The sequence below is a fragment of the Styela clava genome, chromosome 12 (assembly GCF_964204865.1).
Source record: "Styela clava chromosome 12, kaStyClav1.hap1.2, whole genome shotgun sequence".
NCBI classification, from domain to species: Eukaryota; Metazoa; Chordata; class Ascidiacea; order Stolidobranchia; family Styelidae; genus Styela; species Styela clava.
In genome coordinates this window covers 6,613,358-6,632,017 of record NC_135261.1, presented here as the reverse complement: position 1 = coordinate 6,632,017, position 18,660 = coordinate 6,613,358, and the positions used below count along the sequence as shown (strand labels likewise).

General features: G+C 34.7%; 1 protein-coding gene across 3 annotated transcripts; it reads right to left on the bottom strand.

Annotated features, from left to right (window-relative positions):
* Nucleotides 1–1,057: 1,057 nt before the first annotated feature.
* Nucleotides 1,058–18,027, bottom strand: LOC120330292 (uncharacterized). 3 transcript variants are annotated; one of them, XM_078118876.1, is made up of 17 exons: nt 17,165–18,009; nt 16,271–16,421; nt 15,598–15,681; nt 14,967–15,041; nt 13,933–14,062; nt 13,260–13,342; nt 13,012–13,189; nt 12,147–12,341; nt 10,014–10,046; nt 9,089–9,209; nt 7,607–7,676; nt 6,898–6,985; nt 5,878–5,940; nt 4,270–4,404; nt 3,565–3,678; nt 2,794–2,894; nt 1,058–1,300 (listed from the first exon to the last, which is right to left on the bottom strand). In XM_078118876.1, the coding sequence occupies exons 1-17, from the start codon at nt 17,348–17,350 to the stop codon at nt 1,155–1,157; spliced, it is 1,953 nt and encodes a 650-aa protein (XP_077975002.1). In that variant the 5' UTR covers nt 17,351–18,009; the 3' UTR covers nt 1,058–1,154. The 3 variants fall into 3 exon arrangements, with proteins under 3 accessions (XP_077975002.1, XP_077975001.1, XP_077975003.1); XM_078118875.1 differs by having other exon boundaries at nt 10,014–10,148; nt 17,165–17,999; XM_078118877.1 differs by lacking the exons at nt 1,058–1,300; nt 2,794–2,894; nt 3,565–3,678 and having other exon boundaries at nt 4,275–4,404; nt 5,836–5,940; nt 10,014–10,148; nt 17,165–18,027.
* Between the last annotated feature and the right edge of the window lie 633 nt (nt 18,028–18,660).

The following is an 18,660-nucleotide window of genomic DNA, read 5'->3' as shown; positions in this document are numbered from 1 at the left end:
CACGTACATTTGAACCCATGACAATTGCACCTGTATGCTATTGCACCTATGGAATTTTTTTTGTTTCACGGATAGTTAAACCCATACTAACCCTAACCCATGGGTTTTAGCACCCGCATATAGATTGAACCCGTGGATATACGCATGGGTTCAAATGTACGGTCACTTAACTGCCTACATACATACTACTTGCGGATGCAATTCAAATATCACTTTGTCGTGTTGCCTATAACGTTTCCCACCTACAGCAGTTTCTCATACTACGGCAGTGGAAGTATATTTACTGGCGTACGTAACACCAGCTCTCGGTGATAAGGCGACGCGTACGTGCAAATACATTCCCTGTGGTTTGCTGGTTTTCGACGCGAGTCGCAGCGCTCCAAGCCACTGGGTTTAACTAATATGTAACTTCATTTGGAGATTAAAACTGTGTACACAACGCCAAAGAAAGTCAAACCTGTACTGACAACCAATCTTGTGTCAATAAACGTCACAAACGAAGTCAATAAAGCGTAGTATGTCGGAATATTGATGTACATTTAATATTTCTTCAGGACTGTATATACGGTATGCTTATTTGCTGTATATATAACATACTGTATATATAACAATGAGTCTTACTTCTCGGATTGTACAAGTATGTGCTTTTAAGAAATCAGGGATAGGTAGCACCTGCATTAAAGTCGTTTTAGGTGCGTATTCAGGGATCATGTTGTGTACCAAACGTTTTAAAAATATTTCAAATTTTGCCCCAGGTTACAGATAAAATGATTTGCTTTGTCCCAACTACGGATTTGATTTTAAACTTAGTCTTGGTTTACTTATGCAATTGTATCAATCATCTGGTTTTAACCTATTGTGGTGGTTTGATATATCTCTCTGAAAATTTTACAACCTTGTAGTGCAAGAGTGGCAGCAGACTTCAAAGACAAATCATGTAATTTCATGTCTCCTAGTTCACACCAGAACCCATGTAATAATAACTCATTCAGTATTCACAAGCCTGTGTTTCATTACAAGTCTGTACACCCGCTCTCTAAATAATTGAATAAACTCATTCGATTGAATTGTTTGTTCATCTTAAACACAAGAGTAAAGAAATGTAAAATTTGAAAGAATCATTTAGTATGTGTCAGAAAAATTATTGTTATGTTTCAGGTCCTGATGTAGAACAGAACATATGCATCCAATTCTCTTCTTTGCAATATACCATCACCATAAGTATTTGTAACAATATTGTCATCGTAACATTGCCATGTTCTCGAAACATTGTCCCGCAAGACATCGCTTATATAGTGACCTGTAATGAATAAAATATTTAATTCCATTTCCGACATGCAATAATCAATCAATGGACGCTATGAAATAGATGACCAGAATGTATGTGTCACTCTAAGTAATAGGCAAGCGTTTCATTCAAGAATCTGTTAAGAGTCAGGTCAGCAACATATATTTTTGAATTTTAGGAGCAAATGGAGAAAAAAGTATGGAATGTACGAAATAGATTACTGAAATGTCACTATAACAAGCCGGGCACCCAGTATGGATCTCCGCCTATGCTTGAGGCGCACGTCATCTCATGGTTACTAACAGGTATAAGGACTATCAGTACATTTTGAGCCCTGTGCGCCTCGTCGGTATTCTTGCGCAACGATATGATGCGGATAATAATTAAAACAGGTGTTCTCAACCCTTTATGACTCGTGGCCCCCTTTCAGAGGCTTTTAGCACTCATGGCCCCCACTTTAATATTCCAGAGGTATTAATAGGGTTATTTTCATTGATAGATTCCAAATCCCATTATGTTAAAACAATTTGCACAAAAGAGAGCGAAATCACCCTGCGAAATAACCTTGTTGAGCAGCAAACTAGGAAAAACTGCGAGATTTCTTTTAAAGTGAAAAGTAAATTCAGATTTCAGCCCATCCTTGTGGCCCCCTCCAACTCCTCTGTGGCCCCCTTAGGAGGCCGAGGGCCCCCGGTTGAGAACCGCTGAATTAAAGCATGTTTACTTGAATTCCTAGATTCCGCCGTTCATGAATTATCGACACGAAAGACGGTTTGTTCGAGAGCGTATTTTCGTCCGTGGATTGTAGCGTTCTCGGAATTTTAATATTCCAATTAGTTTAACTAGAAAATAATGAAAAATTATAAGAAAACTGGGCAAATTTTAGGCATCGGTGCGTATTTTTGTGGCTACCATGGAAACGAAACATCAATTAGGTGAGTGAACACGTACCACATCTTCTTGGCAAAACCTTCCATCTTATATACATTCTGTACGTTTTAAACCTTATCTAAGGTTTTTTTCGCTCTCCTGATTTCATAATCAGTTTTTATTTATTTATTTTTAGCATTCATTTTATTGTTTTGCTGATTATGGAGTCGAAATAAACTTATACTATACTTAATCCTGAATTTGGGTGAAACGCACAATATTAGGATAATAGGATAGCCCACAGCTGGACAAACAGAACGACCGATAATAAGGGTCTCCTAGTGCGGAGATCCAATAATGAATAGTGCATTAGAAAACCCAAATAGACAATTAATTAAAGAGAACTCGACGTAATGCAATCGTAAAATCAGAAAAACACATTTTTAGCCTTCGATTTATTGAATTTATACACTGTGGTACCAATTTTTTTGAACTTGAAAATCATGTTTTTCTGTAATCCAGACATCAGATTACATGCTTATTCTGCATAATCTTACCTAAGGACAATATGTAAAGGAGAGGCGGAGGTCCGTCCCCCAAATGGCGACTATTAGTTATATTTATTTCTTTCTTACCTGATGTTGGAGTTTCTCCCAAATGATTCACAATGGAAGTTAATTCATATAATGCTGTAACACTCTCAGGAAGCAGCAAGTTATTGTTGGCGTCAGTTGGACTGTTAAATATAATAAATAACATGTACAACCATAGGAACGTACAATATTTCTGAATCAGGAATTATTTAAAACTTTTACCCTACTAGAACAAACTCCATTTTGCCATTTCTAAATGACTGAGACACTTATTTTTTGGAATCTGTGGTCATTTGATGAAGCAGCTAATCTTCAGGCAATTTAAGCTTTGTTTTTGCAATAATATGAGTAGAATGTTTTTTTTTTACTTTTATCATTCCTTAATTAAAGGATCAACTCCATCTTGCCATTTCTAAATGATTGAAATATTTTTTAATTGGAATTTGGTAGTTGATGACGTCCATATCAATGATAAATCAAGCACAACCGGTGAATAGCAAAACGATTTAATTTGCCAACGTTTCAAATTTCTATTCAGAAAAACTTCCATCAGCGCATGATAGGGAAAGCAACTGGTGGCAATAATGTGCTATTGACGCAACCTCCAGCTAATCTTCAGGCAATTTTAGGCTCTGTTTTTGCATTAACATTAGAAATTAGAATAACATGTAAAAGCATTTTCAAGTTAAGAATAAGATATTGTAAGTTGTACGCGCATATACACAGTACATGTATATCCACATATATACAAAACACAATGGAAAAATTGACAAAGTGTATTGTGGACCTATATACTACTAAAAAATGACCTACTTCAACTGATATTTTGTTAGAGAGAGATTTCTGCTAATTCCAATATTCTGATGAATCTTTCTCACTCTACCGGTCCTATCAACATTGTAACGCATCAAGTAAACAGTCAGGATTCTTAAAAAAATGAATTTAAATCAGAAAAACTAAATACAGTACACTCAATTAAATTTTTGGATTGGAGTTTTGGTGCTCCTGAAGTATGCGCACCAAGATGTCGCATAACCCGAACCCTAACCTGTTACACAACCTGAGTTCAGGTTGTGCGCCATCTTGGTGCGCATACTCTAGAGGAGGTCCTGAGTTTTTTTAGAATAGACTTTGTACTGCTTCAACACCAATGGGAAAAATTGAAACTTTATTCTTTCAAAGCTTGTATTTGACTGAGTGCTTTCAACTAAGCATCTTATTTTAAGCTTGACCTATTTGCTTAGTGACAGTTAGAAAAGATTTAATGATTTTTTTTTCAGATTTTTTCATAAATATTCATCTTGGTATGGAAGAAATGACACAAGATGGCTTAGCAAATTGAAAAAACTATTTTAAAGTAACAGCTATAAATCAAATCATTAATTACCCCGAGATTCATTTAAAAAGAAGTTGAACATAAAAAAGTTAATATAAATCAAAATAATCTTCAGAAATTGAACAAAAAATGACTGAGTTCAAGTAAAATATAAACCAAACAAGAACAGGCTCCACCAGTACCTAGGTAATTCCACAATATGAATAGTCTTGATTGATCTCCCATTGCTACAACTTCTGCAAGAATTTTCAATTTCCTCTTCCTTTCTTATGGACCGTAACAATAGCTGTTGTATGCTTTGAACTTCTGATGCTAGACTATTAACAAATATAAAAATTTAATAATAGAACATAAAAATTCTTATAGTTATTAAATTAGGATATACAGGCCATATCCTCAGGATGGAGTTTTTTTTAATTTATCAGAACGAGTAGAAAGCATATCATATTTATTACACAAATTATATATATGACTTGCACTCTGAACAAGAGCTGTACAAGCAGCCATGGCTGGTTAAGGAACTACTATAGATCGAAAATAATCTTTCAGGTTCGAGGTATGGCCTACATCAGGGGTGTGCAACCTGCGGCCCACATGGAAAAAATTGTGCGCCCGCAGAAGAGTGACAATTTTGAATGATGTGCGGTCCGCTAAATAAGTTTTTAATTCGGTTCAATCTGTATGTGCTAGTAATTCCAGTCCCTTTGCATTGCAAAGCCAATTTCTTATCTATGACATCATGTCACAAAGGCCAGCATACAACTTGTGGCATGTGAGATTACTCAGAATTTATCAACAAAATCATTCTCTCCATCCCAGGTTATATAATAAATTGAGTAGGATTCATCATAATAGTATCTCCATTTCATTCAAAAATTCTTTTAAAGCCAGTTTAAAATTGAAAAAACTTTTCCATGTACATATTTTCGCCATGGTCAAGATCATAACCTAACCTAAACCATTTATTGGTTTCTGAAGAAAGGTTCAGAATAAAAACGAAGAAAAATATGTTCACAGCACAGTACATTATTCCTATTTTAAGAGTAACATTGGACCGTACTTGAGAGAAGTCTACAACAGCTTTTGACTTCTGTATGCGCAGAGAAAGTAGCTTACTATGTGGACCACCCAGTTGGTGAGAAAATCATTCGTAAATGTAATTCTATGACGTAGTTGAAAATGAAAACCATAATTAGATTACAGAGAGAGAAAAGTAAAATATGGCGGACATTGAGAATAAAAATAATACAGTGGAAACCAAAGTATTTTTGCTTCAACATTAAATAAATAACTGAATGATTATAGTAGAGGATCACCATATTCATTTGAAAACTGCTGGTTTTTACAGTTCATTTTCATTCATTACCCTTTTACATTAGGCAATCTTTCTGTGAGAAAGTCGCTCTCATTTTGTGATATTTTGTAAAGCAATTCCCAATTAAGTCACTAAAAACACTGATAATACTCCCGACTCAATATAGGTTCATAAATTCAGAGATTGGACATTTGAATTGATTTACTCTAATTTTGAATCAGATACACTGTTTGCGGGTTAGTATTCATTTTCAATAAGGTATCCAACACAATTTTGGGTGTGCAAAAGAATCAATTATTCTGTTAGTGTGTGTGTATGTGTGAGACATCTACCATAATTATGCTCAAGAATAAGTTTGTGAGTGCGCCAATGATACCCATGCCAAAAACTTGAACACAAAAATATGAAACAAAAACCAACGAAAACCATTTACCATATAACGCAGTTTTCACCAAATATACTCCAATCTTAATACCTGGAGATGATATCAACAGGGATATCATACCAATCTTCAATAATAGCAAATGTAAAACTACACCTGAATACAGAGAATAGAGAATCAATACAGAATTAAATTATTATTCCAAATTCAAGTACTTCTAGTCAATGCAAATGTTTAGGTATGTAGTGTACACTTTGCTTTGAAATAAGGCTATGTGCTAGGCTTACTATGTTGTTAGAATACTAGAATTTTAGAACAGCGATTCCCATATTTTTTAGGCCGCGTCCCCTTTCGCCTCCTTTTTAGAATATGCCAAGTCTCTCGCCCCACTTCAATAATAACTAGCTAACAATAAGATACATATAATATAACAGATAATACAGTAAAGGTATGTTTTATTCAAAAACATGTTGAAAATGAATGTAAATATCCAAAATAGGCATGCCGGATCAAATCTGACAAATATTTTTTTAATTTTTATTCGCTTCACGCCCTCTCAAAAGTTACGCCCTCTACGCCCTCTTTGTGAGGAGTGCCCTAAAAACCACTGATTTAGAATCACTCATGATATGCTTAATGAGATAGTGGACAAAGAGTTGTTAACCAGAATCTATGCAGCCAATATAGGTCCGACGTATGATTACATAAATTATCATATTTGGGAAACATCAATACTTAATGCACAGAATGTCAAATACCCAGGCGTTTTTGGGAATAAAGACAAGCTGAGACAAATTTTTTATATAGCGCTGAAAATTTTATGATATCGTAGCGTAGGGTATATGAGAAATCAGGACATAATAATATATACATCAGAATGTATGTAGAGGAAGTGCCTAAAACACAGACATGTTAAAGAAATATGTGCCACAAATCCAGACGACCCTTTATTTATATCCAATTTTAATTGAAGCCACCACGAAACCAAACACTATTCATATTAAATCCAAGAATGTGTAATTTCTGGTTTTGTATGGACAGAATGCCCTGAGGGCAGATGATATCATGTCCCAAACACTTCAGTCTCGGTTTCAAAAGATCATAATAAAATACCTTGTGCACTTGTAGGAATGTTGGACTTTGAAGCCAAAATTTGCTGTGATTGGGCATTCCTGATGTAACACAGAGCCCAAGTTTTGCCCTGTAAGATAAATGTTTAACTCGTGATAACTTATCGGAGTTTATTATAAACTGTGATAAACATAGTATTTTTTTTTTTCTGGAAACAAATGCAATGATAAATTGCAACTAGTCTACCAGTAAAAAATTCTGATATGCACAGTGTACAAAATCATATTTAAATATACAGGGTGTCCATAAAGTCTCTTTAAAATTTCAGTTTTGTTATGATGTCAGTTCTCAATATATCTTAACCAGGTTTGCTGTCTTTTGTAATTGTTTAAGTATTTTTATTCATTTAATACATCTGTGAGGGCCAAAACAATTCACTTTGCAATTTTAAGACTTCATGGGACACCCTATATTTAAAAATGTCCACTGTAAGTCCCATAACAAAGTTTAGTATCTATTTTTGACAATGAACAAAAAAAATTAAAAAAAACTAGGGTGAATTGAGAAGTTTGGGCAGTTTAATTAATAATCAATATGTGGCCACACTATTACAGATTTTAGAAAAATTATTAAAAATCATATAATTCAATTTATAGATTTTGTTCTCGAAGTAACACTAGTGCGATGACAAATGGTCAAAGTATACATAATTGAAATCATAAGAAATGTATAAATATGGTAATTCACAAACCTTTTAATAATGCATCATTGATTTCCTGTTTGAGTAATGTAAGAGCAACTCGAACAAATTCATGTGCATCCTGTAAGTTTGAGAAATACAAACCGATACATAATAAAACGAAATCATCTCGGTAATATAGTTTTGCAAAAATTATAGATAATACCCAAATAAATTTGTTTCACTGTGACAAACGACCTCCGTTCCATTTTTCTAGTATCTCCAGTCCACTACATTGGTTCAAACCAGGGGCCGGCAACCTACAGCCCGCGGCGCTTCGCTGAATTATAGTACCAAAACAGCTGTTTTGACTTTGTATTCTTTACGTAACAGAATTTATTGTTAGACATGTGTAGACTAAATTAATATAACCTAACAAGTATATAATTCACACTCACAGTTACTTGTTTAATGAGCCTATAATTTAATTATACATAGACAAATGGCAAGAAACAAAAAAAAATTGAAAAAAAGTTGCTGAGTGCAAATGATTTAATGGCGCAGAAAATATTCAAATGGTCAATCTTCGCGCGCTGCTTAAAATTTAACTTCTGGCCTGTGTGAAAAAATGTGATTCATCGGCCATTTGTTCAGTTTTTAACTTTTCAAAAATATGTGCGCCCCGCCAACAATTTTGGCCTGTGAGTGACGAAAGGTTGCCGACCCCTAGTTTAACCCAACAGCTAAAAATGTTTGGATGTGTCGTAAAAGAGAAAAACGGCTTGAAACTACTACTAAGCAATAAGATGCTGAGGACCATTTGCATCATCAGTAACAAATTGTCGGCGCAACATAACAAACAAGCGCCAATACAAGGTGTCACTGTAAAAGCAAACAGCCACAAGTGCTTATATCCAAACCTAGCTTTATTTTAATGAGACTCCATATTATTAGCAACTCATTCTTTGGGTACCCTTTACTCAATAAAAGACCCACATCAAGAAGTAATATTGAATAATTTAACCAGATTCTATTTTCCATGAAATACTTTTTAGTTTGACACATACAAGTCCCTACAAGTATCCCTTAGAATCAGAGCAGATTTCTGTAACCTGGCTTAGACCATAATTTTAACTATAGTGTACATATATGGTAACCAATTTAATCAGGAATTCACAAGTTGCTATAAACTACCGGTATGCTGGACTGAACTTGAAGATGAGAGAAGCAGTAACTGACCAGCAGTTAGTGAACCACCATACATTGGAGAGGAGTTTTGCAGTATAATTATCCCCTACAGTAGTGGTTTACAACCACATGGGCCACAGAGAGGCCACGAGTGCTATAAAAGCCCCCAAAAACGGGCCACAAGCTGTAAAAAGTTCGGAACCACTGCCATACAGGGTTCAAGCATAAGAAGGCACCCAGGGTCTACTGAGATGTGATGGTAAGGGTGTTATTAATTCTCATCTCAATGCACCCTCCACCAAGCCATTTAAAGTGAAGACTAAACAAGCTTCACATTGCAACTTTTACAAACTATTTAACACTTACATGTTGTTCAATGCCATTAAATTGAGGAGCAAATTTGGAAACAGCATTTTTAATGTTTCCGAGCAATTGTCTCTTTTCAATAACAGATGAATATCTTTTACTTTGCAATTCTACAAGACACCTACAAACAAGAAAAAAAGTTTAAAAAATGAAAACTATATATCTAATAAATACCCAAATATTCATAAGTCCAGAATAACAAGGATTATTGATTATATAATGAAAATGCACCAATTACTTGAGACCTTACATTTAAGGCTTGCTTAATTCAAGCGGACAATACGACCCATTTTTGGCATTTAAGGGAATCAATCGAACTACCATAATTCTACCTAAACATATTAGATATCATATAGAAGAAAGTTCTCAACTTCTTTAAAAATATATGCAAACTACTCGCTGGATAACAAAACTACTAACTCAATAATTCATAAAATGGTGAAATTTAGTTAACCACACCAGATCGAAACAAGGCACGTACAAAAACATCCATACCAAAAGTCAAGGTAATTGGATAAGAAAACATGTTAAAATTGTTAGATATGCCATGATTCCAAATGAAAGCGCCAAATTAAAAGACATTTATCATGATATAAGGAAAATTATGATTTGAAAAACGCATAAATATTATAAACTAATGTTTCAAATCCGATAGATGAACATTTCTGATGTATACCAAACTCTTCATATTAAACCACATTTGAATGTAGTTGAACACGCCTGAGGCAAAATGAACCAATATTATAAACTGTGGTGGAAACTGGAACAATAAAGATATTATTTTCTCAGTTTGATAGGTCTTTCCTTTTCATTAGAATTTACTCGAAGTAAGATCATGAGCTCTCACATGAAAAAATAAAAACTCAATTTTTTTGCAGGTGACATGATCTACTTTAGAAAATACACAAACAATTCAAAAATGTACCTGAAGAAACAGTCTGATGGTAACAAATGTAGCCTGGAAAAATAGAAATTGAGCAAATCATTTCGAAAATATTCAAGTCCAAATAAAGATTGCAGAACTGAATTCATGTAACAAGTATTGCCAATATTTGGAAACCTGAAATTTGAACATGAGAAAAAGTCATTATTAGTTCATTCGCATCAGAGAAACCCTCTTTACTCTACGAACCAAAAATGCTTGAAAAGCTACAATAAGGTGTGGGGTTTATTCTTATCTTATCTAGTCTGCTGGTACTCCCATAGTATATGTATCAGGTTAGGGTTAGGCCATAATATGATATCGATTTTTCCTTATTTTAGTTCTATTACGAGTTCGGGGACTGTCTATGTTAGCCAGGTGAATTTACCGTGCCCGTAGGCACAGCTTGATGTAAAGTCGGCAAACAAAACTATTTACGTCCATATTGGTACACATACTTCTGGAGCGCCTACAGTTTCATAGGCAAAAATTAATACAATCGCTGTTATCAACTATGGTTGAAACTTATATATAACTTATGATACAAACAATGTACCTGGCAGATATAAACTGTTACATAGTGACTTTTGAAGGGGGCCTATTCATGCCTGAAGGTGTACTTTTCTGTGTACTATCATGTGTACGACAGTCTGATATAGTGTTATACAAGTGAAAGGAATTGTTAGTGTTGTTAGTGTTTGTGTGTGCGGCCAATATGGAAGTAACTAGTTTTGTTCATCTATTTTATATCAAGTTGTGTGAAGGGATTGAAACCTATGGGCAGGGGGTATATTCACTTGGCTAACACAGAGAGTCCCCCAACCCGTAATAGAACTAAAATAAGGAAAAACGAAATGAAATTATGGCCTAACCCTAACCTGGTACACACTAGAGATGTACCGATATCACTTTTGTCGCCGATACCGATACCGATCCGATACCAGCTAAAAACGCCGATACCGATACCGATACGCCGATACTACAAAAAGGCCGATATTACCGATATTCCGATACCGATACTATGTAATTATTACTTAATTAGGTGTGCTGTGTAGGGCAGACGGGTTAAAACAATGGTCTTTGAGCGTTGTTCATGGTACACATTATTTCAGATCGAAAAAAAAGATATATCACATAATATGAAATTGATCTTTGGTGTTTGCTTCAACTGATTAAGATACATTGTACAGTAAGGCTAGTAATCTCGGTGTTCAATTGAAACTCATAAGCCGGGATGTCCAATTTGAACTTGATATGAATATCGCGACCTTCGAATATCGTTATTCGAGTTTAAAAGAATATCGAATATCCCCACACATTCTAGCGCCGCCGTCCTACGTTCAAATTAAAATCATTTTACAAATATTTTTTTCGTGGCTAATCGTAATCGTCGACGCAATAAGTCAAAGCCAAATTGAATATCAAACAGCACCGACAAAAAGAAGGCCTACCTATAACCGTCGAGGATGTTTTTTTACTTTACTATTTTATAATATAAAATATTTTACAATTGCTATCATAAATTTTGAATTTCGAAATTTAGTTTATCGATGTCGACGGACTAAATGACACTCGTACTTGACGACAAACAGTCAGCATTTATAGCCGTGCCAAAAGTCCTTGTGCCGTTAGTAAGGACCCAAATTCCACTGTATGATTTAAAACTGGGCGCCTAGTTGCTTTTTGTTATGTGCTGTGTTGATATATTTCTTCATAATTACTATGTAATATTAAAAATGTCAATATAAAAAATTGACAGCGAAAATAGCCAAATTAGTTGAACTAGTTTGGCTGATAAATAGCTAAAAACACGTGAATCCTATTCTTTCGCGGGGGTGGGGACATGTATGTCTCATAGCGCACGATCTCTCCAGACAAAAAATAAATTGAAAAGTAGTATTCCAACTTATCTTTTAAAACATTCTGGACCATATCAAAAAGATAAATATATCGGAAATATCGGCCTTAATTCAACCGATACCGATACATGGCCGATACCGAAAAAATGGCCGATATTGCCGATACCGATACCCGATACCGATACATCGGTACATCTCTAGTACACACACTACGGGAATACCGTGTGTGCATACACACCACCTCACATAAACATTGTAACCAATACTGAATACACACCCTCCATTGAAAGCTTCATTCTGAGATGCTATTGAAGAGGTTTTAGTATTGTTTGATGTTATTTTCAGACCACTGTATTGGTTAACACTTGATGCCAATTCCACATCGGTATCATCAACCTTGTCAATGCTGGACTTTGTTACTGACCCAATTGGTTTCGTTGAACTTACAATTGTGGACGCTGCTTTGTTGATCCTGAAGGTAAAGTGTAAATTTCAGAAAAGTATGGTAGCGATGTAGAAAATGGAATAGCAGGACAAAGAAAGCTAGGCAGTAATGTAAAAGATTTCAATTAAAGAAAGATCATAATCACACACTAAGTATGAAAAAGGGTACTCCCGTAGTATGTGAACCAAGATGGTGGACACCGGATCATAGTATGTGTACCAGGTTAGGCCATATCTTCAGGTACAAATACTACGGGAGTCACTTGACTAGTCCCCGAACTCGTAATAGAACTAAAATAGGGGAAATTGGAATTGAATTATGACCTAACCCTAACCTGGTACACATACTACGTTCCGGTGTCCGCCATCATGGTTTAAATACTATGGGAGTACCTGGAAAAGTACTCATCTCTGAGCAGTTAGTGGTGCCCACTAATTTGGCCAAAGAGATACTAAAAGTTTCATGAAAAATTTACCAAGCCAACCGAGTATAATAATAAGACTGTTGAATGTTTACATTAGCAAAATGAAAACATTTTAGTAGTGGTGGTATCCCTTCTCTAGACGGATTGAACTCTGTTATCAACAATTGTAGTTGTAAAAAACATACTGTAGTTCTATCGACTAATTTGAGATACAGATAGAGAACAGACTCATCCTCTATTGACTAGTATACCAAAAGAAGAAAATAAACTGACTTTTGTAAGTTTGGAGTTTCTTGAATTGTTTCCAAACCACTAGTGTGAACCATGTTAGATTTCTTCTTCCAGCTCGAATGGAATGACAAAGTTGATGTTAAATCTGTTTTTTGTGTTGTAGATGTTTTCCTTTGCTTCTTTGTTTCTTTTTGAAGCTTTGATTCGTCTGAGGCATTCACTGAAGTAAACAGACCTTATTATAAAACAAATTTGGCATAAGCCTCTAAGTATCAAGAGACTCTACTCACATTCAGCGACTGCTTTTGGTGTTGACTGAAACAGCCTTTTGTTTGATGGCTTGTCATTGTCACTTGGTACTTTATACAGTTTGCTGAAAAAAGTCATAAAATTCAGAATAAAAAGCTATGAAATAGATTATATTTTCTCATTATACCCAGAATTTTTGCAATGAAGACATACCCAAACATTAAATATCAGTATACAAATATACATATTTAGACAATTAAGAATTTAATCGGATAACTACTTCCTACAAACTTTTCTCTAGCAATAGACAAATATCAGCTTGGCCAGACCACTTAGTGTACAATTCAAATACATATTTACAAAGTATACAATTTAGGACAAAAATTTTAAGCTATGAGCATGTTACAAATGAAAGCATATTATTATTTCTTTGTGGTTACAGTCTAAATGCTTTTGAACAGCAGACAAAATGCTCACAATCACTCGACTGTATCTACCGTAATTGCATATCTCTTTTAAACAGAAACTGCATTCCAAGAATACCAGACTGTCGACATAACCATATAATCAAATTAACCTAAGCAGGAATACGATTGCCTGATGTTAAACAATGTTAATAAAGAAAAGACATGTACGTTAATATATATTTTCCTTTATAAAGGTTTTGAGAAAAGGCCAAAACATAAAGTTTTAAACGAAGCCATATTTTCTCACCTGTTTTTATCGGCAGGCTTACGATGAATACGACTTTTGAATACAAATTCTTCTACATGAATATCAGAAGATTCCTGTATAGGAGATATTCTAGAAATTCTCTTTTTTGATGAAATGTAGGGGACAAAGCCTGGAAGACAAAATAAATATACATTGGCATATTAGCATCCTTATATAAATTTGTGAAAACTGAAAACTGCTAAGACTTGAAAGAGGCATAAATGAATAAATTCATATTTCAAATACATTCTGAAATTCTGGTCCTATAGCAATCTTAAATACAAATATCAGAAATACAAAAATCTTACTCTCAATCCAACTCTTTTCAATTTCATTTATTTTTCACCCAATTTATGGCCTACTATTCACAGAATTCATTTTCAAATGAATAGTCGAATGGTTCCTAAATTCTAGACTAAATCTTCATGTCACTTAGAATGTTATGTTGAACTATTATTATGTGATTCAGTTTATCTCTCTTGCTTACAAATTTTGATGATTCTTGCTGCAAATATAATCAAGAAACAAAATGCTAACAGGTATATTGATTTGAATGTGATTATAATGTTCTTAGGTTAATTTATTTCATTTTATTGTACAAATTTTGACAATTTTAGCTCAGAACAATAATCGACAGATAAAAACTAATAAAGTGAGTGAAAATGAACCTTTTTAAATTTTCCTATTCATAAGCATCTTTTTTTGGTCCGAGCAATATTTTCGCTGAGCACAATTCTAAAGTGGAAATTAAAAAACCAACTTGAATTCCAAGTATTATTATACTATCAGTAGAGGTGCGCGAGACTAACTCCCAATCCTTTCTTAATGCCTTTGTGCTCGTGGATTCATATGCGTATAATGCAAGGATGCTGTAGCAGGAATGGAAATACCATAATATGAAATTCAAGAGTCCTGCTGGCTGCTGCACACTATCACAAATATATTTCAGTAACGTTACATCTGACCAAAATCAGACTTCCTCAGACAAGCAGTTTACAACAATGCCTGTATCATTATACTACTCTATATATTACCCAGATCTTCATATTTCGGCAGTTTGCAAAAGATTCCTCTTTGATCAAATGGTGTCGAGGTTTTCAATGCTGGAGCTTAATTAATCAAGAGTTCATTATTTGGAAAATTGAATAGACAAAATCTAAATGAAAAGCCTTCTATCGTTTAACACTCATGTCACAAATGACTACATTTTTACAGCACCCCATTTTTAGAATTTGTGAAGTCTCGCACCCCACATCAAAAACTAGCTGACAATAAGCTACAAATAACAGATAGTAAGGCGAAAGTATGTTTTAGAACACGTTGAAAATATGTGGATGGAACCTTAATACCCAAAATATAGAAATTTAAATATCTAAAATAAGACAGGCTCGATCAAATCAACAAATATCTTTTTATTTTCATAATTAGCTTTAGCCTTTGCGCTCCCTCAAAATATAGTCCACTGGGCTATATGTAACCGGAGTATATATTATTGATCACCGTGGGCATATCAATGCAACAAATCAGAAAAGTATCAAGATATCAAATGCACATAATTGAATATATAAAAGTGTTTAAATTATGAATCTACATTTTTTGAATGTTGTCACCAAAATATTGTGATTTAGATCTACTCTTAAGTTTATGATAATGGATTCATTTTACCTGCATTACGCGATCTCAGAGATGCATGATCATTTGATAACGTTGAATCATGTACAGATTGAGACAATTTTTGTTTCAGTATTACTGCATTTAAAACAAAGAAAACAATTAACAACAAGAAATGATGCAACTAATACAGAGAAGGAAGTATTTGATAAGATTTCATCGGTTGTTGCATGAGGAGCTGATAACTGCGAGGATATCAATTCTCTTTACTTTTTTAAAAACATATTTGGCTAGGAAACGAAAGTTCGCTTTCTCAGACGCAAAGGATTCAAATTAAAATTCAATCATAGCTACTTTTTACTTTCCTAATAAGAGTGATAAATTTGCCAAGTCCTATGGCGTTAATCAATAAATCAATCAATATGGCAAAACTGAATAATCCATGTCACTACTTTTTTCATTGAGATTTAAAATATATATTTAAACTAAAGTCTATGGGCATTAACATCATAAATCAGAACACAAAACAAAAACAGGCCTAAAGTATAGATCATGTCTCTATTATAAATATTACAAATCTGCTTAGGCTGAATATGAATACATTCGGGCTATATAAATATAAATAATATATGAATACTCGAGACAAATAATGCAAAGAAAAAGATTTAAACAAAACACTTGGTTTGTGAAAGAAGGAGATTACAGTGAAGATCCTTAAATGAAATACCTTTTCCACTACTCTGCAGGATATATTCAACTTGTAAAGTTTTTTTACGCTTCAAAGTTTTTATTTCGAAAGTGAAACTGAAACGCGATGAAATCAAAATGACTCGAGGTCTTGAGTGTGGAGAAACTTGATATTTTTTCAAAGAGTTGAGCTGCAAGTAATTACATATAATTGAAAATGAAATCACTTTTTAAAGTTCTAATGTATTTTGTTATAACAAATAGCATCAACTGCAGGACTATGCTTCATTAAGAGTTAAGACCATTAAGTTAAACTCACAATGTGATCATTTTCAGTTTCAGTACAGCCATACTACTGTACTACTTAATAGGATAGAATTTACATATTTATCCCGGAGAGAGGAAAGTATAACCGACTAGAGGATACGTAAACCACCCTATGGCAGCGAGGAGTCCAGCAATCCTCTCACGCATAACCATTCCCACATGGAATTCGAACCTGCCATTCAGCCATTGTACAATGCTTCTGTCAATAGGCCTACCGGTATATGTTCAGATGCAATCTCATTGGTTACTGAACACAGGAATACAGCACAAAGTACCCCAAAAAGCACGAAACAAACGGAATGTCAGAATGTTGCAATAAAGCAATACACATGTGGAAACAGTCGAAAAAGCCAAAAATCACCCAAAACATCTGATATTATACTGTGGCAATATCGGTAGGCCTACCTGAATACATTGATATACTTTTTAATAATATTGTAATCGAAAAAATTAAATTAAATGCCGGCTCACACAGTCATATCCGGGATGGATTGAGTCGGGCAGTCGGGAGGATTCCGGTAATTCCCCCAACTGCCCGATACTGCAATATAGGAATTATATATAGTTTATACCGACAAACTGCAGAGGCTAAAGAATATCAACTCACGTCAATGGCAAGTCTTTTTCCGTCGTGATATTTCACAATCAGATCAAAACGAATCGGGCCGCTCTTGGTTTCCGCTTCGCATCTGAAATGAACGTTAGCGTCACTCCAGGGAACTGGCTGCGACACGTGTTTCCGAACAACACGACACTGTACGTTGTAAACCGTTAGAAGAGAAATAGGATGCATTTTCCCTAAACCAGTAATCAAATCAACTGGTTTAATGCATGCAAAAAGACGTAATAAAATCCCAGCTAGTCGCGCCCAGTCCAATATTCTACAGACACGAGAAAAAATTACCAAAATCCGAGTAAAATGGCAAAAAAGGGTACCGGTAGTCACGTGATGGTCAATTACTCAAGCGTATATTTGTAAATATTTATCATTTGTGGGAAAATCAGTCATAATCACAATACGTATATATCTCTATCATTTTGTTATGAATCGGATAAAATTACAGTTCAGGAAACAAACGCAAGTGACGGAAACTCAAGATAGTCAACAAAACTTCAAAAGGGGTTCAGAACATGAGACACACCATACGGTACATTACGCCTTAAGAGTAAAATTAATAAAGATCATTATCCCTCATTGAGGCCATACCATATGGAAGAATTTTCACTTTGTGTTAAAGAAAACACCAGCATGCCGTTTGATTACCATATGGCCTTCTGCTTATAAAATTATGGCCTAATCCTAACCTGGTACACATAATACGGCAGTACCGAGTTATTTTATTATGACTTATACGTGGAGCTATACCGGGGCCAAAGCTATCTAAGAGCAAGGTATAAATAAATCAGTTAGCACAATAGACAGAAAGTATTAAAATTGAATAGTGTTCCTCCTCTGACAATCGGAAATTTGGTTTGCAGATTCACTCCTCTAAACGAGATAAACCAGGATAAACGCCCTCCATTGAGGCATGAACACCCCTGATTCGAATCAAAGTGACTATAACTAAATGGGTTTATAGACACTTTGATTCGAATTAACGCAGGTTTGATGTACTAATTACGGGGCAATAAGCCTTGTCGTGGGCTATCAAGCGTGACGTTGTTAATTAAGATTTTAGTCCTCTTGATCCTCGCAATGAGCATATATACAATGAGTGGAAACTTCCAAATATTTGCTCATTAATCCATTGTACCCTGCATTTTTTACGTCGTCCAGCTAAATGGTTCGTTGCATATGGAGGAAGCATATCGCTCGCTGCAAAAATCCTTTGCTTCGGCTCGCCGGGTGCGAAATTGGCCGTATTAAGGCTTTTAATTTTTCGATTCGTGTTCGGTTTTGGGTTTCGAAGTATGGTACGTTGAATGCATACTAACTATGAGAATATGCTTATTGGGAATGCATATCTATTAGGCAGAAAACGTAGCTATAGCACAGTATATGAAGTCAAGTGCAGTTATTTCTAATTATAGCATGGGATTTAGGTATATATTTATCCAGGGGAAAGCAATGGCGATAAGAAGGCCTCAATGTATGGCGAACCA